Raw genomic sequence first — 23,814 nt, forward strand, 5'->3', positions numbered from 1 at the left:
GAAAAAAAAGGAAGCCAAAAAGGTAAGAAAGGAGGGATGTGAAAGAGGGTCAAGGAAAGAAAAATAGCCACACCACATTAAAGGGAGTAGTATGGACCGAGTGTTAGAAAAAGGGGAGATGAAGAGGGCGAACCTATTGATATTTCCGGGGAAATGTCAAGTTGGGAAGGAAAAGACTAGTATGAAAAGGAGGGGAGGAAACACATGATAAACCTAAACAAAACAACACAAAAGGGGGGGGGGGGGGGTGTCAGCGGCATCTCTTCACAGCGCTGCGAGCGGTCGGTGGACGCTGCTGCCACGGCGTAGACGACGACGGTGAGCGGCAGAAGCCACAGCAGCAGCATCGAGAGGCGCCAGCGGCCGACAACGATCATGATGACGTTGACGATCAGCAGCGTCCACATGTACACCCACCTCTGGCTCCGCACCTCCGACGCGGGCACGGGCGCGCGAGATTAGCCGAGGCTAGCCGAGAGTACACACCCGAACGCGGCTCCCGCACACCTCGACGGGCACGCGCGAGCCAAGGACGAGCTTCACCTGCAGCCCCTCCTGCTCGGTGGTGTAGCAGAGGCACCACGTGCAGAGCGCGAGCGCAAACTGGTCCCTGCATTCCAACCATGCGGCGAGAGGCGGGAGCCGTGATGAAAGCAAGAGAGGTGGCACGTTGCTACCCAGAGCGAGAGAGGTGAGAAGCAAGCAGGTGAAGGGCGGGGCGGGGGCGACTGGCGCACAGGGAGATGTGGGGAGATGTGGGGAGATATGGGGAGATCACATGTTCAGGATGACTTCGTACATAAGATACAGGTTGGGCAGCTCGTGCAGGCTGGACTCGAAGTAGACAGCGTAGATGCCCGTCACGGTGAAGGCGAGCTGCGCCGGGATGATCACGCTCTGTACCTCGCAGAGGGCCGCCAGCCAGACCGTGGTGCAGTAGCCGTACGAGTTGGCCTCGGGCCGCGACCCCATCGACCTAGAGTCGGCCTCCGGTGATTCGGCCTCCGCGCTAGAGCGTGCCGCGAGAGAGCTCTGGCGTCGACCGCAGCAGGATCCGCGTCGCGAACCAAAAGTCGTACTATGGAGGCGAGGAAGGATGGCGGTGAAGCGCGCGGGAGAGCTCAGGGCGGGGAGGCGGGCGGGAGGGCGGCCGGTCGCCTTGTTGCCGTACTGCCCCAGCCCGTCGCCCCACATGATGAAGCCGAGGACCCAGAAGGCGAGCGACACGTAGGTCAGGACTTTGGCGACGCGGAGGACGGACCTGTGGGGCGGTAGTAGTAGTAGTAGTGGGGCGTGTGTTATGATGTGTATGTGTGTGCCCAGAATTAAGGCTGTGGGTGTGGCCGGGGCAGGGCGGCGCGCACGGCGTATCGTCCGACAGGAGGTGACTCCACGTCCCTTGGTCATAGGCGTCGGGGACGGCCATGATGAAATCCTGCGAGGGCACCGATCGGAGCTCAGGGCAGGAGGGTGAGCTTTATCTTTGTGTCAGGACGGATCTACCGGAGGGAGATTTGGGTCAAGAAGCGGGTGATACGTTGAGATGCTGCGGAGCGCCTGCACCACGAATGACTCGAGGAACGTGGCGATCCAGAGCTGGGTGAAGGTCGCAACGAAGACCGCAAGCCACTGGTGGATGTTGCACGCGATGCACGTGTACCAGCAGAGCTGCGTGACCGGCCACGAGCAGCGGCAGCCCAGCCAGCTGAAGAGGACGTCAGAGCGGCTGCTACCAGGAAACGGGACTTGGACGGGCTGCGGGGCATTGCTCCCGGGGAAGCGCGAGTAGGGCGGCATCGTCGCGCCGACGGGTACATAAGGGTGCGAAGGCGCAAAGAGGTTGCTCGCATCGACGTGCGCTCTCCGCACCTCCTCCGCGCACCCGGCCGTACTGCTGTGGCCCTGCCACACCGCATCGAAGGGGAGGGCAGTTGTGTATGCCTCCGGCGCCTCCTCGGCTTGCTGGCCGGCTTCGAGCGCTTTTAGCCTGTCCTTGAGTGGGTTCAGGCTGTCCTCATTATCATCGGGCTGCTCTGGCGTGTACCCCACGGAGGGAAATAGCGTCATTCCGACCCGGTTGGTCCTCACGTCCGGTTCCGGAAGCACAAACGGGAACCCGCTGACAACCTGAAGCGCCTCGTTGGCCTGCTGGCGCGAGATGGCTGCGTAAATCGCCCACTTGAGGACGTCTTGTGAGGTCATCGTGTAGACCTTTGGCGGGTCGCCGGGCTCCCGCGCAGCACGCGCACGGCGATTGAAGCTAGCAGCAGGCAGCAGGCGATCGCGAACGAAGCTCATGAAGGAGTGGTGTTCGTTGGAGACGAGAGGCTGCGCGGCGTGATCGACCATTTGCTGCGCGGCAGGGCTAAGCAGAACGTACGGAAGGATCTCGCTCTCCGTCGGAAGAGCGTAACCGCCCGCCGTCCCAGCATTCGCGGCGCTCGTACCGTCGTACCCTATTCCGCCGCCAGACTCGAGGGCACTTTCGAGGTCGCGGATGCGGCTAGCCAGGGCATCGATGTGGCTGCGTGCGGCGGCATGCTGCGCCGCCATCGCCGCGTCCTGCGCTCGCGCCTTCGCCGCCATCGCCGCCATCGCCGCGTCCTGCGCTTGCGCCTTCGCCGCCATCGCGGCGTCCTGTACGTCCATGCGGCGCAGGAGGCTTTCACCCTCGTCCGTGACCCACGACGACATAACGGATCAGTTGGAATCAGCAAATATGCTTCGGGCCGGCGCGCATAGTGCAGAGACAAGGTCGGTGGAGACGCTGGTTGGAGCGTGGGATGGGTTGCTGAGTGTGAACACGATTGCCGATGTGTGTGGTTCACTCATTAATTCCTTAATTGCGTACCGTATTCCGGGTAATCTTAATTATTAATCATCGGGCGGGGCGCGGCGCGGCGGCTGCGCGAGGCGGCGGCGCGGCGCGGCGGCGGGCGGGGCGGAGCGGGGCGGCGTGACCATCTGTACTGACCCGGTCTCTGGCCGTTGATGCAGCGCAATGGTCGCGCCGCCCTCGACTCAAGGGGCTGCCTTCCATCCGCCGCTGCTCAGGCTGGGGGAGGGGGGGAAACCTCCTGTTCCTCGCGGGACGGGAGCAGCCCCCTCCTTGCCCGGTCTGCAATGCAGGGCGGTGGTCGTGCCATCTACGCTTCACAACGACCACGCCGCAATGTCGCCGGCGCGCGACACGTTCCCGTAGGCCGGACTGTCCTGGTCGAGAGTGTGTGCCGCCAAGGCGGGACCACTCGGGGACAGTGCCGACGGGACGCGGCTCGAAGGGTGTGGCTCCGCAGCGCGGCTGGCACTCGTCGCAGAGGCCTCGCCTTCGAAAAGTCGGGCATGGCTCCACCCGCAACTTTCTCGCTAACACGCGCGCACCGCCGAGCCTGCGGCGGGCGCGCTGCGGCCGCACGTCTACTTCGTCATAGTGCCACGACGTGCGGCCTAGATTTAGCCCACGCACCTCTGCTCGCAAACACTCACCCATTTGATTGTCACTGACCGTGAGTGCGAGATTAGGGCTAGCCGTAGGCAGCTAGCCTCTGAGGAGGGCGTCCATAGACACCTCACTAGACCCCACACACGGTCTCGTCCGTGCCTCGCCGGCCGGAGAGATTGCTGGAGGTAGAGCAAGCCTGCTCTAGCCTCGCATGTCACTTCCTGTCGTCTGTTGTGTCGTTGTGCCCTTGTTTGTTTCTCTTGGCACCTTGGAGTGCTGGGGGGGGCGACAGGGAGGATATGGCCTTGAGTTATGTGTACGCCAACTCAGGGTGTGTGGCAGCCCGCTGGCTGTGTGTCTTGTGAGCTTGTTTGTGTCTGTGTGTCGCTCGTGCGTGCCGTCATCATCTGTCTTGCGTCCACCCATACCTGAAGCCCGGCGCATTTCTATCCCGAGGCGCTGCTCGGCGCCGAAACAATCGGATCATAATATAAAGACAGCGTTAATCGCGCACACACATCACACTCCCTGCGCAATAAAACGTATCCCGTTACGACTATACTATACTCTTGAAGGATCCCGCAGACGCACCGCGCGGCGGAGCGTGCGGTCTCACGCGGCACTCGCCGTGTCCTCGTGAGGAGCTAGCACTGCTTGGGACAGGCTGTGGTTGAGGCCGCGGCGCAGGCAGTGCGAAAGGACCTCCTGCGGCTCGCCGTCGAGCATCGCATAGCCGAGGAGCTCAAAGTCCCTCTTGTAGACCCGGTTGACGATGCGAATCGTCGCCGGCGTGTGGCGCGTCTGCGTCAGCAGCGCGCAGGGGTCGCAGTGCTTCGGCCCGCAGAGGCGGCCGCGCGACTCGCGCGGCGAGCTCTTCACATTCTCACGCGGCAGAACGCCAACCTCGAGCCCGAGGCGCGGGAAGATGCGGCGGAGGTCCTCCTCGAGCCGCTCGAACTTTGCGACGTGCGTCACCGCGCGTGAGCCGTCGGGCCAGTGCGTGAACATGGTTGCCGGCCTGAAGTGCGTGATGGTCGGGTCGTGCCACCAGGCGAGCGTTCCGTTGGCGAGGTTGGCGTCCAGCCACTCCAGGTAGGCGCCGAATGTCGTCGGGTGGGGCGCGTGCCTAAGTGGACAGTCTCGGGTAACCTAAGGCAATCTCGACTGATCTCGGGCAGTCCTCGTCGGGTGGGGCGTGTGCCGGCAGGCCGGTGGCTCGCACGGCCAGAAGCGGTCGTAGCCGGGAAGCTGATCCTCGACGCCAGGCTTGCCCAGCAGCTCAGTCGTCGTGCGCTGGTCGAAGGAGGCGAGGACGCGAGTGTATGGGTGCCTCACGCTCGAGAAGGAGCGGTACCTGCGAGAGTGCATGAGGATCGTCCGAACGTGCCCTAGATTGCCTGAGAATATACGAAGGAGCTCCTTCGCTGCACGCCCTCGACGTCGATGGCGCGGAAGTCGGCATCGCGGTCGCGTGTGGCGAACCTTTCAACTTCGCTCGGTGTCGTATGACACCTGTCCATTCGGTCTCGCACGATTTGTGACGACATGGAGAGCATGTACCATAATCGGACGCAGCCGCCCGTCGCCAGCAGCGCGTCTGTGATGCTCAGGCCAGCACACTTTGGGACGTGGTAGAAAGCAACCTCTCTCTCGCGGCAGACGACGAATGCATCCACGTGCAGCAGAGCAGCGAAACCGAGCGCGAGCCTGAGCATCGTCCCAGACCGAGCTTGTAGCATCGTGCAAGTGGACCCCTTGCAAGGTCTACGGGCGTCACGTTGATTCGTCTCAGTCTCACGTGAATTCGTCCTTGTCTCACTCTCAGCTCAGCGGAGTCTCATAGATCTATCACTCCGTCTCACTTCCGTCTCACTGCAGTCTCTTCCGTCCGGCCTTCTCGTCCGTCTCAAGCGCGACAGGCTCCGAAAGTGCCCGAGAGTTCCCAGATTGCCCGAGAGTACCCGTGCATCGTCGTGATGTGGTCGGGGCAGTGGGAGGCGCCCGAGAATACGCCTGTCGGAGCACTTGGCCTTGGAGCACTTGGAGTGCAGTTATCAGCCTCACATCCAGGGCCAGATTTTCTCGGTCCAAATTGTGGTGCCGTCTCGGTGTCAACACAACAATGTGTAAATATGAAGCTGCTCGTTCTCGCTGCGGCCCTCGCGTGCGCAGGGGCGTTCGCCCCGCCGCCCGTGACGGCACGCGCGGGCGCGCTCGCCGTGCGTGTCGGAGCCAGCCCGGTGATGCAGCCACTTTCCACGAAACCGCGGCGCGCCGTCGCTCAACACTCGCTTCGCGTCTCGTAGGTTGCAGCGGCAAAGGCTCCCGCCAAGCGTCCGGTCCGCAAGCCGGTGAAGAAGGTCGCCGCGAAGAAACCACCCGCCAAGAAGGTGGCGAAGAAGCAAGTGGCGAAACCTGTCAAGCGGGTACGCTAGCTATGTCCTGCCCAGCTGCAGCCCGGAGCGTCCACCCCGTCGGATTGCCTCCGTATCCAAATTAGGCGGTCTCGAAGCTGCCAGTCAAGAAGGCGCAATCCCCCCTCAACCACCACATCGCACCACGCCCAAGGGCAGCGCGCCTTCACAGAGCTCGCCTGGCCGCGCCCTCACCGTCCGATAGGCCGTCAAGCCGGCGGCCAAAAAGGTGGTGGCAAAGAAGGCGCCGCCGAAGAGGGTTGTGAAGAAGGCAGTCAAGACCGCGAAGGGGGCGCCGGCTGCATCGGGCCAGCCATAACCGAGATGAGAAGCAGCGATGCGCGCCGCGGGTAGCACAGAGTGAGAAGCTAAGCCACAGAGGTGCTCTCATGTGCCTGTGCAGGCGGCCCCGCGCCCGCACCCCCTCCTCTGCGCCGAGCTGCAAACCTCGCCTTACATCCATCTCGCAACCTTCCCCACCCGCCTCAGCAGGCGGCCCGTTCGCCGTCTTCTTCCTCGCGGTGCCGTGGCTCGCGATCGGGGCTCAGGCGCGAGGCCGCGACCGAGAAAAGAGATGCACAAGACACCGAGCGCACTTGTGCTTGTCGCTTGTGCATGCACATGTTGACGCCTCGCGGGGTGACACGCAGTCAGAAGAGGCTTGACTCACAATGGGGCTGGAACGTCGCTCTCCCTCCGATAGGTCGCTACGGGTGCGTGAACGCAGCAACGAGCGCACAGACAGCGTTGAAGAACTTGTCATAGCCCGCGCCGGACCGCGCAGCAACTGCTGAGCGTGCCTGTGTGGCGGCGCGCCTCTCTGTGCAGACTGGCAGTATAACACCCCGCGCCCGCCCCCGGGAGAGACCGAGGGCCCCCACGCATGGTGTCGTCCACCGCGCATCCAGTCTCTCTGCTAGTGGAGAGGATACACCCCCATAAACCCCTCGGGTCTCACGGACTTCTCTGTCGTCTCGAGAACGCAAGCAACGCTCTGCGATCGCACTGCCTGGAGCCAACCCTGTTAAATTCTTCTCTGCCGTAAGAAAGAAAACAGAGAACCCAAACGAGGGATGGGACGAGGACAGCCGTGTGGACTGTGGTGTCGCGACCCTTGCTTATCTTTTTCTTTTTGAGCTGCCTTTGATGTTATGAAACAAACGCAAGGCGGACACACACATGGCACATCGCTCTCAGGCCCACCGACATCCACACATAAATAAATAAATAAAACGGGCACGCCAACGAGGGGTGGGAGAAGGACAGGGTCCCCACCTGCACGAGCAGGATCTTGTAAGGACGATCAGGGACACAGGGGAACGGGAGCGGGGAGCGCATCGCGACACGGAGGGGGGCTGGGCAGGGTTCACCCACACGACAGGGTCCCAGGGATTCCTCTCTCGTATAGGACAAAGTTGCACCCGGCGGCACGGGGGCAGGCGCGGGCCTCCTACTGGTTGCGCTCTCCTAGTTCTCCTGCTCCTGACAAAAGGGACAGCGACAGGCTCGCAGCACGGTGGACTCCCTATTCCACTGGCAATCTCTCTCGACTAGCGACCTTCCTCCGGCTTCTCACCAGCAGTCTCTCACTACCACGGGCACACTGACAGAGGCGGCCAAAAGGCTCACGTGGGTGGCAGGGCGGTGATAGGAGTCTCCCACTCTGTGGGCTTCGCTAGAGGTGCGCCCCCTGCGCGTGTCCTCGCCCTTGCGGTCTTGAAGGGGAAGGGGAAGGGGCTGTGACATCCACACACTCGCCGGGGTGAACCCAACAATTTTTTTGCGATGGCGACGCCGATATGTAATATAAAAAATAATGTGTATATGCCCGCTGACGACGACCCTTTGCAGCGTGCGGCAATTCATCTGACCGAAGCTGTGAGCGCTGTCAGAGCGGTGTTTCGACACCGATATCGTTCAAGGAGAACGCTGATTCAAAATCCGCTGTTCACACTTCACAGGTAAGTGTAAGCGGAGCAGCTGAGTAGATACAGCGAATCCTTTGTGTTCACACCTGCAAGAGCAGGTGTGAACCGATTTCGGCCTTAGCCGTCGGTATGCCAATAGCGTGCTAGCCAAGTAGTACGCAGTTGGATTCCGAGGGTGTCCCATCACAAGTTCGGCTGCCGACAGACAAGATTGTCCCTTAGTCCTGGCTTTGCGCAGATATTTTTCTTTTTTGAGAGCGCCTTCGTTGTTAATAGTACAAACCCAATGGTCCTCTGCGAGCGGTCCTCCGTTGCAGTCACGCACACGCACACGCCATGCCGCACCGCGCGCCCGCCCACCGCCCCGCCCAGGCGGGAAAGAGACGAGGAGATGGGACAGCGAAGGAGGAGTACGAGCACGTATGGGAGGGTTCAGTAATGCGCCACGCTGCCCGGCGTCTCTCACTTTCCGGGACAGCCCCGCCCTTTTGAGGCGGGAGAGTGACGGCTACCCCGTACGCGCCTGTTGCTCTACCCCGACGCCGACCGCCCATTCTCCCCTCCTCGTTCCCCCCTCGAATGCTCCGGACCCCGACAAGCCGCCCGACGTTGGGCCTCTGCCCCGCACGCTCCCGCCCCTCTGCCCCTCACACACACCCAGGCCCGACACGCACATACAAGACAAACCCGGCGTCCTGCTCTCAAAAGAAAAAGAAAAAAGGGAATGAGGAGACCAGCGGGGGAGACTCCCCGCCTATGCAAGCCCCAGAGAGGGGCCGCCATCGCCGAAGCTGTGCCAAAGCATAACTCCAAAACCCGCAGCGGCCCAGGGGGCCTTGGGGGCAGCCTGCCGGACCGCCGCTGCACGGGGCTAGGCACCAGAAGATGAGTGGAATTGATGAATTGGGCCGTTGTCCGTGCCTCCCCTCTATACGTCAGAGTGGGACCTACGCCGCGCCGGGAAAGGGGCGCGCCCGGTCCTCGACGGAGCCGCGCGCCCCAAACGACCCAGGCGGCGAGTAGTCGACCTCGAACCTTCGACATGTAGTTGCCCATAGTTAGCGCCCCTCCTCCCTCGCCCGTCCCTACTCATACTGCTCTCGAGGCGCCCGCGGCATCTCGCCGCCCATCTTCGGCCACGCGTTGTAGTCGAAGATGGCGGCGTTGCGCCTCGCGACGATGGCCGAGTGCACTTGCAGGAAGCGCTTGCGCTCGCTACTGACCCGCCATCGTTCGCTGTCGGAGGACGCCTTAGCGGCCTTGATGTCGAAGTTGGTGTTGAACCACGTCGCCGCCTCGTGCCCGATGCCGCCACGCGTGCTCGCCGCCCATGTCATAAAGTCGCAGTTTTTGGCGTCGCACGCCGCTGCCTTGGCCTTCCGCTTCGTCGCCTCGGCGTGGAACAGGTGTTGCAACCTGGTACTCAAGACGGCTCGCAGCGGTCGGCAGAAGGAGCCATCACGCACTAGCGGCCTATCTTCATCAACTCCGCGCGACAAGTGTGCGAGGTTTCTGCGCCTACAGGTCTAATGCCCGCGACGGCCTGCGAGGTCCCGCTGGAACTCGCCACCCACCTCGGTGGCGTGGATGCGCTCGAGTTCGGCCCTCGAGGCGCGCCACTCGTCGTCGCGCTGCAGGGCAAGAGCGCAAATCCCGACGTGATCGCCGAGTGGGTTCCGGCGGCGCGACTCCTCGCGGGCGCCGGTTGGCGCGTCGTTGTCCCGAACCTGCACTCGAACGAGCTCACCAAGCCAGGCGCGGTGGCCAGCAAAGACGCGACGCAGGTCGTGCGTGACATCATCCGGTCCGAGCACAACTGCGGCGCGTCGTGCGCCGTCGTCATGGGGAAGAGCTGGGGCGGCGGCGAGGCTGTCGCATTTGCGGCGGCGCACCGGGCGATGGTCGTTGCCCTCGTGCTGGTTGCGCCGTCGCTCTCGGACATGTCGCTGCTGCAGCAGGTGCGGGAGATACCGATCTGTCTCTTCTGGGCCCGCGATGACGCGGTCAAGCCCTTCGCCCTGTCCGAGCACTACACCAGCAGCCTTGCGCCAGCCTGCACGCTGCACGCCTCCGACCTCGGAGGGCACCGCGTGCTGCCGGAGTACCTTCCCTCCATCGCCGCCTGGCTCAGCGAGAGACGGGCGGAGGCGTTGCATGCGGCGGAGGCGGGGCATGCGCCCGAGGCAGCAGCAGAGGCAACGCCCGCGCAGGCGCAAGTGCAGGGCGAGGGGCTCGCAAGGCGCTCCGCGGACCACCGTCACTCCGCCGACCTCACCCGCCCTCGGACTCTCCTCGCGGCGATCGAGCGCCTCGATCTACTGCACGACTCGGCGGCCGCCGCTGAGGCGGGCGGCGTGCTCCGCTGCTTGATCCTCGGGGCGGACGCTCGCGAAGGGGCGTCTCTGGAGGCTGCCTGCGGCGTCTTCTCGCCCGCGTGTCTGCTGCTTGCCGGCTCCCCCTGGACAGAGCTGCGACTCACGCTCTGCGGCCCAAACTGCGCCGCGGCGAGGGGCGCACGCCTCACCGCGGCGGCGGAGGCGGCCGCGAGAGCAGCAGCGGCGAGGCCTCTCGGCGGCGGCGAGGGTGGCTGCGGCGGGGAGGGCGCCGGCGATCGCGGCGGCGGGGAGGGTGGAGGTGAGGGCTGGGAGGGTGCCGTGCGGCTGAACGTGCGATTCAGCTGCAAGTTGTACCACGAGCTCACCGCGGACGAGCTGGGTGCCCCTCCGCACGTCGCCGTGGCCTTCCAGGCGGGCGTGTGGGGGTACGACACGTGGGCGCCGACGGTCGGCAGCGTCCTGAGGTCCGGCTGCGCTCTGGTGGTGACCTCGTACACTATCCTCGAGGCAGAGGACGACGAGGAGGCGCTCGCGGCGATCGGGGGCATGCGGTGGGCGTGGCGGCCGGAGCCCAACCCGTGGCGTTCGGCCGTGACCGAGAGCCGGCTCAACAGCCGAGGCGACGCGAGGGACCTCGCCGAGAATGCCGCCTGGCAGTGCGTCCTCGGGACCTCGCGTTGTGACGTGTGAGCTGGACAGAGAGCAGAGTAGGGACGCCCGCGCGGCGAGAGCGCACGTCATACCAGCCCCCCCGGCTTACTGCCAGCCTCCTACTGCCAGCCTAAAAAAACTCGGACCCACGAAGACAAGGAGCGCGCGCCAATGGCCGCCTCCGTGACACTCCCACCTCCTGGGCCGGCGCGGGAGTTTTACTGCCGAGTTTCTCCCGGCCGGCCGCCTCCTGACACGCCCACTGACCGAGCCCATCGAAAAAAAATTCGGCGCGCCGCACTGCTCTGACCCCTGCTCGCCCCTGCTCGCCCCTGCTCGCCACTGTCGCCTCGGTTGCCGAGGCTGCCGCGCACCCGCGCGCTACGCGACTACGAACTGCACCAGCTGGGCTCGAACCAACGACCAAAACGTCCCCGACCCGAACGCTGCACCAACTAGGCCACACCGCAGGCTCGATATGCAATACGCACAAAACTGGCCGCTCATAAAGCACTACTCATTTGCCGAGGCCACGCGGCGCCCCTCCACAGCCAGCCTACCCTCCTATCGCGCCACTCGAAGCCCCGCGGCCGCCTCTCGCCTACCGCGCTGCCCTCGCCTGCCACCGCACCGCCCGCGCTCCAGCCTAACCAGCTCTGCATCTCGCAACACACACTTGACAGGGACAGACCAGGCGCAGGAAAAGGGAGCGGGGCCCGAATCCAAGGGACCACCCCGTCGGGCGGAGGAGCTGTGAACTCAGGTCCAGCAGGAAGGCTGCTGGCTCCTGACTCATCCCCCAAATCCCCCACACCTTGGCGGCCTGAAACCTTACCATTCCGACACCTCACACACACCCCTCCCCTAGGGCTAAGCAGTGCGCGAGCCCACCCGACTTCAGGTGAGACGTTGACCACTCCTTTGGAACAGTTCTGTCAGTGGCTGTGGCCATCGTCTTCACGCTGCTGCAGAGGTGCCTGTCCAACCGGGTGCCTGGCGCCTTCATGCAGGAGGAGGTGCAGAACGAGAAGCTCGACACGAAGCTCGACCGGGTGCTTGAGCACCTGCAGTCTCTGCAGCAGGGGCAGCAGGAGCTCGCATACTCCGCTGCTGCTGCCTTAGGCGACAGGCCTGGGGGCATCAGTGCGGCCTTTTCGGGCGCAGCGTCTCCCCAAGGCGCCGCTGCAGGGGCGCCCTCCAAGCTCCCTGTCCCCATGGCCGGCCTGGAGCCCGCACTCGCCCCGGTCGAGATCGCGGCCTGATGCTTGGCGCAATGCAGCTCCGGAGGCGGGTGCAGTGGGTGCAGTGGGTGCAGTGGGTGCAGTGGGCCGTGGGCGGCGAGGCGAGGGCCAGCACAAAAGCAGCGGTGGTGGTTAAAGCCGCCGAGGTGGGGTGGGGCGCCCTGGTGTGGGAGGTGGGTGGGTGGGTGCGGAGCAATGCGCTTCGCAGCGCCCACACCGACGGGCCCGCCTGCCGGGGCCTCGCTCTGAGGCAAAAAGCAGCGCGCAGGGGTGGGCAGCCCGATAGTCTACCCGAGCCGGGCCGCCCCACGAGGTTGTTCATTGGAGGGGGGGGGGGGGGGGGGGATATTTAAACGTGCTTGGTGCCCAGGAACCCACCCCCCTCGTCGCACAAACCGATAAAATCGCGCGTGAAGACCCGCCGAGCCCCCCCCAACCAGAACCTGCTTGTTTAAAAACGTGAATTACCCTTGACTCTCGCCCCCGGGCTGGGACAAACTACGTGCACACGCAACACACGACCCATAGGTTGCTTATTTCCGCCTTTACGTACACGCGCACACTTGTGAGTATTCTTGTGATACAAAACCCCGACTGAGACACACCAGTGACGTCGACTCGAGCACATCGGTTGCCTCCATGAACGGCGGAACTTTATCGGACGCGTCCACACACACACACACTCACACACGCTTTAATTAAAGGTGTGCACATGCATCACTCTAGCGGCACACACCCGAGCGCCGCGCAGGGCGCGGCCCGGTGTTCCGAGCGCCTGTTCCGCCCCACAAAGCGCGAGCGCCCCCTACTCGCACGCTGACGCGCCGCCCAGCCAACGCGACGGATCCTCCCGACTTCCGCCGCAACGGAGGTTGTACATGTCCTCGATCTTGACCTTTCCGCGGTTGAAGACGCCCTCCGGGTCGTACTCGCAGCACAGCTTGTGAATCATCCGCCGCTGAGGGAGAGAGAGCGAGTTCGCAAAGATTGGCCGCCGCACGAGGCAGTCCGCCTTCGAGCCCGAGCCGAAGGGGGCCTTGCCCGGGTGGACGCGCAGCGGGATGCCGCAGCAGTCCAGCGCGTCCAGCAGCCGCTCGAGCCACTGGTGCTGTGGCAGGCAGCAGTCGAAGTCGAGCGGCCTCGCCTGCAAGCGAGGTGCAGCTCGAGGCTCGAATGGGGGTGGGGGAGGTCGTTGGGGGGGTCGAGGGGGGAGGCCGCGCCTGTGAGATGAAGAACTCGACGACGATGGCATCCTCGGTCGCGTTGGTCGCGTTCGACTCGGGGAGCATGCCGCACGCCTTGGGGGTGAGCCGGACCACGCACAGCAGCGCGGGCGCGGCGGCGAGGAGCGGCGCCGCCACCTCCACGTATTTCTCCCAGTCGGACCGCCGCACGTCCATCGAGAAGTCGAGGCCGGGAGCGTCGCCCGGCGTCCAGCCGTGGAAGAGCGAGTCCGAGATCGCAACCTCCGACTTGCGCACCGTCCGGACACGCCCGCTCGTCCACGAGTTGGCCTACGCAGACCGAGAAGCTGAGATCTGGCCGAGGTCGAGGTTGCATCTGGCCGCCCGTGCAGAGGGCGGCGCCTCGTAGAAGGTCTGCGGCGTCGTCGAGTTCTTTTTCAGCTGACCGGCGAAGAAGTCGTAGATCAGCGCAGTGGAGAGCTTGGCCGCAACCGCAGGCACGCAGCGCGGGACGCACGCGGGTGGCGACGGAAGGCAGCTCGAGAACGCCGGCAGGCAGCTCAACATGCGCGAGCCGGTCGTAGGGGAAGCTGCTACCTCGCCGCCCGCCTCCGCCTGCCCCTCGTCGTTTGGCACGGCGGGCGAGACGACGCGGACAAAGTTGCGACCTTGGTCCGTCTCAAAGATGACCATTGAGCCGTTGACGGGGGAGACTGTCGGCCGCGGCTGCCCGTCCGAGTCCTGCGTAATCTGCAAAAGCAGCCCCTTCATCTGCTCCGTGTCCCACGGCGCTGCGCGGCCGCACGCGGGGCGGCTGCGCGTGAGCGGGAGGCGCGACGTCGTCACGTCCCAGTAGGTCGTCTGCCTCAGCCGCAGCTCCACCTGGTGAGGGGCCGACGGTGGGGGTGGCACTAGGCAGCCGAATGGCTCTCTCCCCGCAGCCTCCACCGCCGCACCTTGACGATGATGCCCGTGATGCCGCAGATGCCAAAGGCGCTCTCAAACAGGTCGCGCCGCTCGTTGCGCGACGCACGCACGATCTGAGGCTCGCCGCCGATGTACACCGCCAGCCAGAGCGCCTCGACCCAGTCGAAGGCGGTGGGTGTGTACGAGTGGTGCACGTTGGTGCCGATGAAGCCGCCAAAGCACTGGCTGACCTGCGGGCACGCGGGGGCGATGGCGTCTCGGTCGTGTGTGCTCCCGCCGTCACCCTCCCTCCCCCTACCGGCGGACCGTCTTTGTAAAGCAGAGGCCCTTGGCCGGCCACTCGAGGTCCACGCAGTCCCACTCGAGCTGCCAGACAAAGTCGGCGATCTGGAGTCCGGCGGAAACGATCGCGCGCTTGTTTGCGACATCCACCTCCATGTGGGTCGACATGCTGCGCGTGAAGACGACGTTGCACGCGCCCGGGACATCAGGGTCCGCCTGAATCATGCGGTTCCACGACCAGCCCGAGGAGATGATGCGGATGCCGCTGGCGCAGCGCATCACCTAGTCAGGTGAGTTGGCGTGTCAGTGTGTGTCGGAGCGAGAATCGGCGAGCTCGGTCTATCCTGACCTCGAGCAGCTCAGCCTCGCAGCTGACCTCCTTGAAGTCGCTCACCACAATGTTGGAGCGGTCCTCCACTGGCACAATGTAGTCGGGATGGTCCTTGGGCCAATCTTGAATGGGGAGGTGAGGAAACGCGCGAGCGGCGGCGCTTGGCGTCGGGTCGTTCGTCCAGAGGCGCGGAGGGAGGTCAAGTCGGCGGCCGACCACCGGCGACGGGTTGGAGACGATGTCGTCATCAGTGAGCGTTGAGGAGGCGACAGACTCGTCCGTGAGCGTCGCGCCGAGCTTGTCCTTCTTCTTCTTGCCGCGAATTTTCTTCTGATAAAAGTGGAGAGGATTGCGCTTGCTTGGGAAGAGCGAGCGAGGGGCGCCCATATCCTGCAAGGTTCTCGAGGTCACAGTGGTGGATATCCTGGTCGATTGCCAAGGCGGCAGCGCCAAAGTGAAGGACTGACGTTGCGATTTCTCTTTTTGTGCGAGCCAGTCCCGTGCCCAGTGTTGTGCGAGGGAGCTTTGTTGTAAAACTCTCTTTTTGGGGGAGGTTCTCGAGGTTCTCGAGGTGGATATCCTTTGGCCGCGTTGGGTATAGCGAGGATTGGTGTAACACGAGCCACGGACGGAGGCGTGTTTTCTGACGGCCGACCGTCAGTGCACGGAGTTGCCCCTTCTCCGACTGCCCCGGCTAGTTCACATAAACGCACAACCCCGGGCCCCGAAATCGCACAGTGACAGTCAGACATGCAACACGGCTAGTTCACGGGTTGTGGGGGGGAGTGTTTTGTTGTAAAATTCTCTTTTTCGTAGTGTTGGTGCCAGTGCGCGCCAGTCCCGTGCCCAGTGTCGTGCGAGGGAGCTTTGTTGTAAAATTCTTTTCGCGAGGACCTTCTCTTTTCACAATCTATCTCCAAACAACTCTAACACTCACACATCATTTGGGGCCTGGAGCTCTCAATCTCCCCCGGGCCCAGATCGCACGCACGGACAGTCGAGAAGACAACCCCAGATCGACGAGTGAAACCAGACTGCACACAAAATCCGTGGTCGTGCCCCCCGAAAGCAAACCTCCTCGCCTCTCTACGCCGCGGCGGGCACTGGGCGCTCGTAGGTCGCGTAGAGGTTGTAGCGGACGCCCGCGGCGAGGCGGGTGACCGCATGGTGGATGCGGCAGTCGTGTGCGGTGGCCGTGCCGATCTTGCGCGCCGGGCGCACGATCTTGTCGCCCACGGCAAAGAGCAGCGCCGCACCGTCGAAGTCGTCGTTGAGTGCGACGTTGACGACGACGAGGCTCGAGTCGCGGTGGAATGGGATGACGTCGTCTTGCGTGCCGGCGATCGCCTCGCGGCGGCGGAGCTTGAACGTGGCGCGCGCTGCGGCGTCGGCACCGAGAGCCTTGAGTTGCGCCTCTCCCATCGAACGCAGGGCAGCCACCGCCTCGGAGCCGATGAGCTTTGCGAGCTCCCCCTCGGCGACGACGAACTTCATGTCGCGCAGCGCGTCTGGCGAGTCATCTGCTGCGAGGTGGCGCTCAATGCGCTCGACCAGCTGCTTGCACGACGACTTGTCGAGCAGCGTGCCCTCCTCAAACGCCTTGCCACCGATCGGCTTGGCGTAGAGCGGTGGCGACGGGCCGGCCGCCGCACGGACGATGGCGGCGACCTCGGACGGTGGCGTGGCGACGGCGGAGCCGGCGTCGAAGAGGATGCGCCGGTCCGCTTCCGACGGCTCCAGCCACTCGCCAATGTCTCCGGTCAGGTTCAAGACCACCAGGTGGAGTGTCGCGCCGTTCGCGATCTGGTAGAACTCGAGGGTCTGGTCGTCCTGCAGCCTTTTGCCGGCGAAGATCAAATGTTGGTTTGCTGCCACAGGGACGCTGTCCTGATACTGGTCGTGATACTGCTGCTCGAGGAGGAACTTGAGTGCGCCGATTGTGGTCGCTGAGGAGGTGACCTGGATGGGCAGCTTTCTGCCGGTCAGCGATTTCACGGTGATGGTGAAGACGCCCACCGCCGCCATCGAGTATTCAATGGAGAGAGAGCAGGAGGTGATGTCTGCGACCGAGGACTGCCCTGAGAACTGCCCTGCTCTCGCTAGCGCCCGCCGCGTTTCCCGCCAGTTTTTTCTTGTTTACCTTCCGGAGGAGGACTCTGCTGACCACTAACCGCCGACCGAAGCGCAGAGAACTGCGACAGATCGGTCTCATACTAGCACCACACCTCCAAAGTTTGTGTGAGGTGACTTGGACCACCAAGAGCTGGCTGGGGCTGCAGAAGCAGCGCATCTCAGTCGTTCGTTCTTCACACGGCCATCGCAGAGCAGATTGTGAATGAGCTTGCCTGCGGCGAGGGCGGTCGACTGCACGGAGCTAAGCGCCTCGCCGTCCTCGCAGGAGTCGCTTGGCGGCTCCCGTGGTGTACCTGTGTTAGTGCCAGTGCGCGCCAGTCCCGTGCCCAGTGTCGTGCGAGAGAGTGGGGTTTGGAGCACTTGGAGCACTTGGAGTGCAGTCGGTAACCTCACATCCAGGGCCGAGGAGCTAAGAAGCGCACCCAGCGGGCCGGATGATCGGTATCGGGCTACGGGCTAGAGAGCCCTGACCCCTAGGGGGAGTGCGCGTTCGCAGGGAAAGGGCCGTAATGTAAACACGGGTCTCCGAGGGCTGGCTCCGCGCTCCGGGTTTCCCCTAGCAGCAGACCGCCCCCTCTACTCGGAGCTATAATGGTGCACTTGGAGCACTTGGAGTGCGCAGTTATCAACCTCACATCCAGGGCCGGGGAGCTGAGAAGCGCGCCCAGCGGGCCGGATGATCGGCATCGGGTTACGGGCTAGAGAGGTTGAAAATTCTTTTTTACGAATGCGCGCCAGTCCCGTGCCCAGTGTAAAAGAAAGAAAGAAAACGGACAACCCAAGGGAGGGATGGGAGGACGTGCCCAGTGTTGTGCGAGGGAGCTAGCGTAAAATTCTTTTTTACCAGTCCCCCTGGTCGGCCCCATGCATGGTGACATGCATGGTGAGCTCTACTCGTATGCTGGCGCTGCAATCCTACCTCACGGCCGTTGCCAGCCTCGTCCTCGCCTGCGCCGGCGCCGGTGTCCTATCTTTCCCGTGGGCGCTCGCGGCGAGCCGCTTGCCCGCGTTCGGAGTGGTTGGCGTGGTCGTGCTCGGCGCATGCTGTCTGGGCATGCTCGTTCTCACTGATCACTCCCTCGCCGACGGCCACGCATGGTGCTATGAGCGAATACTGGAGCAGGCGTTCGGCTGGCGCAGCGCACGCGCCGCAACCGCGGCCATCGTGCTCCAGCAGCTCGGCTCATTGGTCGGCTTCCTCGTCGCCATTGCAGACTTTGGAGGCCCACTCGGCCTCCCCGCGCCGGCGCTGCTCGGCGCACTGGGCGCCCTCGTGCTGTGGCCGCTCTCGCTGCTGCCTTCGCTGCGCTCGCTCTGGCTCCCGAGCGCGCTCTCCATCGTGGCGGTCTGTGCCGTCTCCGGCGTGGTCGTCGCTCGTGCTGTCATCGACGACAGCCGATGCCCGACGGGCGCGCACGGCACGGAGCCTCCACTCGATCTCCTCGCGTGGCCCTCGAGCCCCGCGCGGCTGCTCGAGTGCGCGCCGCTCCTGATCTTCGGCTTCAACGCCCACCTGCAGGCGCCGATCGTCGCGTCTGAGGTGCGCCGCGCGCTGGGCCCAGGTGCCGCCGCACGGCGTGTGACGGTGCGCGCCGTGCTGAGCGCCCTCGCTGTGTGCGCTGCGCTGTACGCGGCCACCGCGCTCGCCGGCGTCGCGTGTTACGGGGCCGCCGTGCGGAACGACGTCCTCGCCAGCCTCGGCGCAGCCGCTGGCCACGACCCGTTTGCTGCGTTTGCAGGCGGTGCGATGCTCGCGCATTTGGCTCTCGCCCCTAGAAAGACTGAAGCAGATAAAACGGACACCTCTACTAGCTCTCGCCCCGTGTGTTCCAACTAGCACTTGAGAGGGCAACACGTAGTCGGCTATATTCAGCTCTATTCAGCGGGATCCGTTGATTCGTACCCCGCGTACTCACGCTGTAGGCCCTCGCCTACCCGGTCCTCTTGCACCCGCTGCTCGTCTCCACGACGCCGCACCACAGCGGCGCCTCTCCACCGACGCTCAGCGGCGCTCCGCCGACGGACGGCGGCGCCGGGGCCGGGCCCTCCAGCGAGCTGCTGTTGCCGCCGGTCGCGCGGCTGCAGCGCACCTCCATCTGCTGCTGGAGTATCTGCATCCGCTGCTGCAGCCCTCGCTGCCCCGCGCGGGCCGCCGCGCTGCGCAGCGGCGCCATCGTCGCGCTCACCGTCGCGCTCGCCCTCGCGGCCCGCCATCGGCTGAACGCCGTCTTTGCGGTCCTCGGCGGCTCCGTCGGCGCGGCGCTCGTCTGCTGGTTCCCCGCCGCGCTGCTAGTCGCCGACGCCCGAGGTGGCATCGCCGCCGGCAGCGCGTGGTACGTCGCCGCGACGCGTGGGCTGTTGGCAGCGGGGCTGGCGGCGCTGGGGGTTGCGGCGCTAGCCGGCACTCTCGTCACCTTGTCACGTCGCAGCTAGTGCTCGTGGTAGTTGGCTCCGGTGCACTTGGAGCACTTGGAGTAGAGCGTACTGTAAGGTCATCAGCCTCACATCCAGGGGCGGGTATTTTTCTTCATCTTTGTTACCATCTACTCCTGTCAATTCGCGCGTCTTGGTGAGTGGCAAGGAATGAATTTGGTTTCTCTTTATTTTTTCGCACGCACGGACAGTCCGAGTCTCGAGAAGACAGCGGGCAGATAGAATGGAGGCTCGAGAATGAAGGGCGAACGGCACGATACGAAAAGGCAGGGCGAGGCGGATGGAGAAAGAAGTGCCGAGGAGGCCATGGTGGAGGGGAGGGACGGGAGGACGAAAGAAGGGCGAGGAGGACGAGCGGCCCGCACAGACCGCGAGCGCAGACAGCGCCTGCTGGCCATTTCGAGACATTCGCAAAGAACGCTAGCTACATACATGGGAGGGCTTCGTGAAGGATGGATTGAAAAACATTCGAACAAAGAAGAGGCGACGGAAGGAACCGGCAGAGGATGCAGTGACGTGACACCCCCCCCCCCCCTACACACACACACACACGCACACACACACACACACACACACACACACACACACACACACACACGCACACACACACACACACACACACACACACACACACACACACACACACACACACACACACACACACACACAAACACACACACACACACACACACACACACACACACACACCGTCTGGGGGGGCGACCCCCCCATCTTTGTTTACCGATGCGTCCTAGAATGCAAAAACGCATTCTAGGACGCACTTTTCATCTAAACTTCTGCTTGGAAAAAGAAATGCTGGCGTCCAACTGCACTCCAAGTGCTCCCCAAGTGCCGCGAAAATATAGGCTGCAAAAAGCGGGGCGCGCGTTTTTGTATTATTAACAACGAAAGGCGCTCTAAAAGGACAACGTTGGCCGTGGAGTCTTCTCCGTCGATCACACGGGGCGCGGGGTGACCCACATCATCACTGGCTCGCGGCAATACGGGCACTCTCGCATCAGCTCGGAGCATGGACCGCAGACGCACAAGTGGCTGCACGGCACCGCGAGGTGAGACTTTGGCCGCTCGAAGCATATGATGCACGACGTCTCGCCTCCCATGGTGGACTCGGGGGCAGCCGGCCGCCCCGTGTCGAGGCCGGCGTCCGCTAGTGAGACGGCAGCAAGCGCCTCGGTGACTGGCAGCTGCTGCTCCGCCGCCTCTGCCGCCTCTGGCTCGATCAAGCGCTCGATGGCGCCGACCCGCTCCTCGAGGCTACCCTCGGTCGCCGCGCCGAGGCTCGCCTCCAGCCGATCGACACACCGCTGCAAGTCCCCCCCGCCGCCGGTCGACTCGCTGCTCACCGCCGCCTCGCACCGCGACACCCGACGCGCCAACGCCTCCTCCGCGTCCACCTCTGACCGACGCAGCGCCTCTGCCAGCTCCGCATCCTCGCGCAGCGCTGCCCGCTCCGCCGCACCCGCTCGCTCTGCCGCCTCGCGCTCCGCTTGCCTCGCCGCCTCCTGCTCAGCAGCCAGCCGCGCCGCCCTCTCCTCCTGCGCGCGAAGCTCTGCCGCAGCCTTCGCTCTCCGCTCCTCCTCGAGCTTGCAGGCGGACGGCGCCCTCTTGGCCTCCTTGTTCTTCGCCTTGCCCTCCTTCCTAACCGCTCTCTTCTCGGCTGCCTTCGCCAGCCGCTTCGCCTTCTCCTCCTCCGCCCTCTTGTCAGCAGCCTCCTTCTCGCGCCGCTCCGCCTCTGCCTGAATAGCCTTGCGCTCCGCCGCCGCCGCCCGCTGCTCCGCAAGCTGCGTCTCCTCTGCTGCTCGTCTCTCCGCCTCCCTCGCCAGCAGCGTCTCCTCTGCTGCCGCGCGCTCAGCGGTCAGCTTCGCCTCCGCCTCTGCCGCAATCGCTCGCTTCTGCTCCTCCAGCGCCGCCGCATTCGCCGCCCGGCGCACCTCGTCCGCCGCCCGCTCTGCTTCGCGCTGTCGTGCCGCCTGCTCGCGCTCCCGCGCCACCGCCGCCTCCTCTCGCTCGCGCTGCTCGCGCCGCCTCTTGGCCGCGAGCGCTTTCTCCGCCGCCTTCTCTGCCGCCTCCGCCTCCCTCAGTGCCGCTGCATGCTCTGTGAGAGCGCGCACGCACCCGGCGTGGTCCATCGTAGAAGCAGTGGCCTCGGCAGTAGCCAGCTTGGCCTCCTCCTCCTTTGCAATTTGCAGCGCGGACTTGCCGTTCACACAGCGCGCCTTCGTCTCTGCGCCAGCCTGCAGCAGGCAGAGCACGACTGGGAGTCGGCCGTTGGCGGCGGCGCCAACCAGCGCGGTGAAGCCGTCGCTGTTGTGCAAGTTGATCTCCGCGCCGTGCTGAATCAGCAGCTCGACCACCCGCTCGTGGCCGTAGCTGGCGGCGCTTATCAGCGCGGTCCAGCCGTTGCTGTTCCGCTTGTAGGTCTCCGCACCGCGCTGCAGCAGCAACTCGACCACCCGCTCGTGGCCGCTGTACGCGGCGCTTATCAGTGCGGTGCCGCCGTCGCTGTCCTGCTTGTCGACCTCTGCGCCGCGCTGAAGCAGCAGCTCGACCACTCGCTCGTGGCCGTTGGTGGCAGCGGCCATCAGCGCGGTGCTGCCGTCACTGCTTTGCAGGTTGATCTCCGCGCCGCACTCCAGCAGCAGGTCGACCACCCGCTCGTGGCCTTGGATGGCGGCGTACATCAGCGTCGTCCAACTGTTTCTATCCTGCAGGTTGATCTCCGCGCCGTGCTGCAACAGCAGCTCGACGACCCGATCGTGGCCGTTTCCTGCGGCGTGCATCAGCGCGGTGTCGCCGTCCCTGCGCTGCAGGTTGACTTGAGCGCCGTGCTGCAATAGTAACGCGGCCACCCGCTCGTGCCCCTGGCCGGCGGCGTCCATCAGCAGGGTAACGCTGGTTACCTCGCCAGTCTCGCGCGCGGTGTTTGCTCGCCCGCCTCTCTCGAGCCACGAACGCACCGCCGCTTCGTCGCCTCGCAACACCGCGGCCACATGCGGCGCCTGCGGCTGCTGCGGCGCGCTGGTTGACATATATGTGCACAATTATTACTCGAGCACGTCAAAACGGCGGCGCGACAGTTGATCAACTTTTGGCCGGGGTATAAAATGAACTCGGGGGCAAGGGACGCGGCACAAACGGGGCACAAACGCCAGGCTACAAAGACGGGGAGGCACGTAGTGACGCAGGGGAGTCTAGGCGAAGGCGGCGTCCTCCGACGCCGCGGCGAGCCTGAGCTCGGTCGCAATCTCTTCCGCCGCCGCGAGCTGCAGCGCGACTGACGTGCGCTGGGCCTGCAGCGACAGCCACGACCGCGTCGACCAGCTCGCCTCGTCCTCGTGCTGCCGCTTCGAGAGCTTGTTGCGCACCTTGTCCTTCATCTGGTAGAACAGCCGCTTGACCGCGTTGCACCACCCGCCGAAGGTTTCGAACAGGTACATCTGCACGTCGGTGTCCGAGCGCGAGAGGGCGTGCGCGTAGTCCGCCTTCTTGTACGCCACAGCCGCCGCCGCCGGTTTTAGGTTTAATGATCGGTATGTTTTCTTAGTAAATTAAATGAACTCGGGGGCACGGGACGCGGCACAAACGGGGCAGAAACGCGAGGCAGAAACGCACTTGGAGCACCTGCGATGCCGTTAGCGCGCGCTTTCTTCAATTCAACGCCTACTCGACTAGGTCTCGGTTTCGCTTTCGCTCGCTAGGTACCGAACGCGGCCAAAGGATATCCACCTCGAGAACCTCGAGAACCTCGGAATGACGGACGCCGATCGCCTCACCTCCTCGCTGGCCGGCCTTCACGTCGGCGGCTCGCACTACTCGCTGCCTGCGGCTGAGGCCGCGCCAAGCTCAGCCGCGCAGCGCAATCTGCTCTCGGACGAGGACATCGTCGAGGGCATGCTCTTCACGGTCTCTGGCCGGATGCCCCGCGCGCGAGTCTTGGAGGCGCAGCAGGTCAACGACCGAATCATCGCGACGCTGCGGGCCGCGCGCTGCGTGTGCCGCGTCTGGCACGCGGCCGGCGCGAAGCCTCTGCTTGCGGCCGAGCTCGATAAGAGGCTGGTCCGCTTCAAGCTGGCGATGGACTTCTTTGCGAAGCAGCGGGCCGAGAAAACGCTCAATGTGAAGCCGTCGCGTGCCATGCTCGGCCTCGCCGACGCGGACAGAGTCGTATGCAACTGGCTCGTCGCCGGGTGGGAAGCGGGCTTCAACTCGGTGCTCGCGGACGACCCCGGCCTCAACAGCGTCGAGCCCTGCGCGGCCACGATCAAGCACCTGCACGAGGAAGGCATCCGCGGTCCGTTCTGGATCATCGCGCCCGAAACCACGTGGCCGGCGTGGACCGAAGCGCTCAACGTGCCAGACCTTCCCGTGGCAGAGGTGCGCACCGGCGAGGAGCTCGACGATCACATGGAAGAGTGGTGGTCCATCCACCCGGCTGGCGGCCTCCTCTTCATCCCGATCGACGCGAGCCCACTGATTCTGCCCGGTGGAGCG

The 23,814-nt window shown here is 64.5% G+C and overlaps 7 protein-coding genes across 7 annotated transcripts in view; 2 read left to right on the plus strand and 5 right to left on the minus strand.

Annotated features, from left to right (window-relative positions):
• The window catches only part of EMIHUDRAFT_443971 (hypothetical protein), a gene marked incomplete at its 5' end in the record, with an annotated part of 1,919 nt that extends 719 nt beyond the window's left edge, over nucleotides 1–1,200 (minus strand). Inside the window, 5 exons of the mRNA XM_005776155.1 lie at nucleotides 72–133; nucleotides 268–431; nucleotides 508–976; nucleotides 1,044–1,078; nucleotides 1,159–1,200. Coding sequence (XP_005776212.1) covers nucleotides 674–976; nucleotides 1,044–1,078; nucleotides 1,159–1,200 — 380 coding nt within the window. The remainder of the gene's footprint in view (nucleotides 1–71; nucleotides 134–267; nucleotides 432–507; nucleotides 977–1,043; nucleotides 1,079–1,158) is intronic.
• Nucleotides 1,201–1,503: 303 nt separating this feature from the next.
• On the minus strand, nucleotides 1,504–2,719 carry EMIHUDRAFT_457881 (hypothetical protein; the record flags this gene model as incomplete). The annotated part of the gene is made up of 2 exons (XM_005776156.1): nucleotides 2,529–2,719; nucleotides 1,504–2,456 (listed from the first exon to the last, which is right to left on the minus strand). Coding segments are annotated over exons 1-2 (1,119 nt in total), but the record flags the coding sequence as incomplete, so codon positions are not given.
• Nucleotides 2,720–3,913: 1,194 nt separating this feature from the next.
• EMIHUDRAFT_443974 (hypothetical protein) lies at nucleotides 3,914–5,196 on the minus strand. The gene is made up of 3 exons (XM_005776157.1): nucleotides 4,862–5,196; nucleotides 4,644–4,796; nucleotides 3,914–4,568 (listed from the first exon to the last, which is right to left on the minus strand). The coding sequence occupies exons 1-3, from the start codon at nucleotides 5,179–5,181 to the stop codon at nucleotides 4,055–4,057; spliced, it is 987 nt and encodes a 328-aa protein (XP_005776214.1). The 5' UTR covers nucleotides 5,182–5,196; the 3' UTR covers nucleotides 3,914–4,054.
• A 4,117-nt stretch (nucleotides 5,197–9,313) lies between these two features.
• Nucleotides 9,314–12,033, plus strand: EMIHUDRAFT_239101 (hypothetical protein; the record flags this gene model as incomplete). Its single annotated transcript, XM_005776158.1, has 3 exons — nucleotides 9,314–10,204; nucleotides 10,433–10,799; nucleotides 11,702–12,033. The coding sequence occupies 3 exons, from the start codon at nucleotides 9,314–9,316 to the stop codon at nucleotides 12,031–12,033; spliced, it is 1,590 nt and encodes a 529-aa protein (XP_005776215.1).
• Nucleotides 12,034–12,556: 523 nt separating this feature from the next.
• On the minus strand, nucleotides 12,557–15,171 carry EMIHUDRAFT_443975 (hypothetical protein). Its single transcript, XM_005776159.1, has 6 exons — nucleotides 14,755–15,171; nucleotides 14,430–14,687; nucleotides 14,153–14,353; nucleotides 13,599–14,078; nucleotides 13,233–13,526; nucleotides 12,557–13,156 (listed from the first exon to the last, which is right to left on the minus strand). The coding sequence occupies exons 1-6, from the start codon at nucleotides 15,121–15,123 to the stop codon at nucleotides 12,818–12,820; spliced, it is 1,941 nt and encodes a 646-aa protein (XP_005776216.1). The 5' UTR covers nucleotides 15,124–15,171; the 3' UTR covers nucleotides 12,557–12,817.
• A 651-nt stretch (nucleotides 15,172–15,822) lies between these two features.
• On the minus strand, nucleotides 15,823–16,761 carry EMIHUDRAFT_239103 (hypothetical protein; the record flags this gene model as incomplete). The annotated part of the gene is made up of 2 exons (XM_005776160.1): nucleotides 15,823–16,335; nucleotides 16,513–16,761. The coding sequence occupies 2 exons, from the start codon at nucleotides 16,759–16,761 to the stop codon at nucleotides 15,823–15,825; spliced, it is 762 nt and encodes a 253-aa protein (XP_005776217.1).
• Nucleotides 16,762–17,767: 1,006 nt separating this feature from the next.
• On the plus strand, nucleotides 17,768–19,302 carry EMIHUDRAFT_116185 (hypothetical protein; the record flags this gene model as incomplete). The annotated part of the gene is made up of 3 exons (XM_005776161.1): nucleotides 17,768–18,409; nucleotides 18,609–18,611; nucleotides 18,793–19,302. The coding sequence occupies 3 exons, from the start codon at nucleotides 17,768–17,770 to the stop codon at nucleotides 19,300–19,302; spliced, it is 1,155 nt and encodes a 384-aa protein (XP_005776218.1).
• Between the last annotated feature and the right edge of the window lie 4,512 nt (nucleotides 19,303–23,814).

Source organism: Emiliania huxleyi (assembly GCF_000372725.1).
Source record: "Emiliania huxleyi CCMP1516 unplaced genomic scaffold EMIHUscaffold_282, whole genome shotgun sequence".
Taxonomy (NCBI): domain Eukaryota; phylum Haptophyta; order Isochrysidales; family Noelaerhabdaceae; genus Emiliania; species Emiliania huxleyi.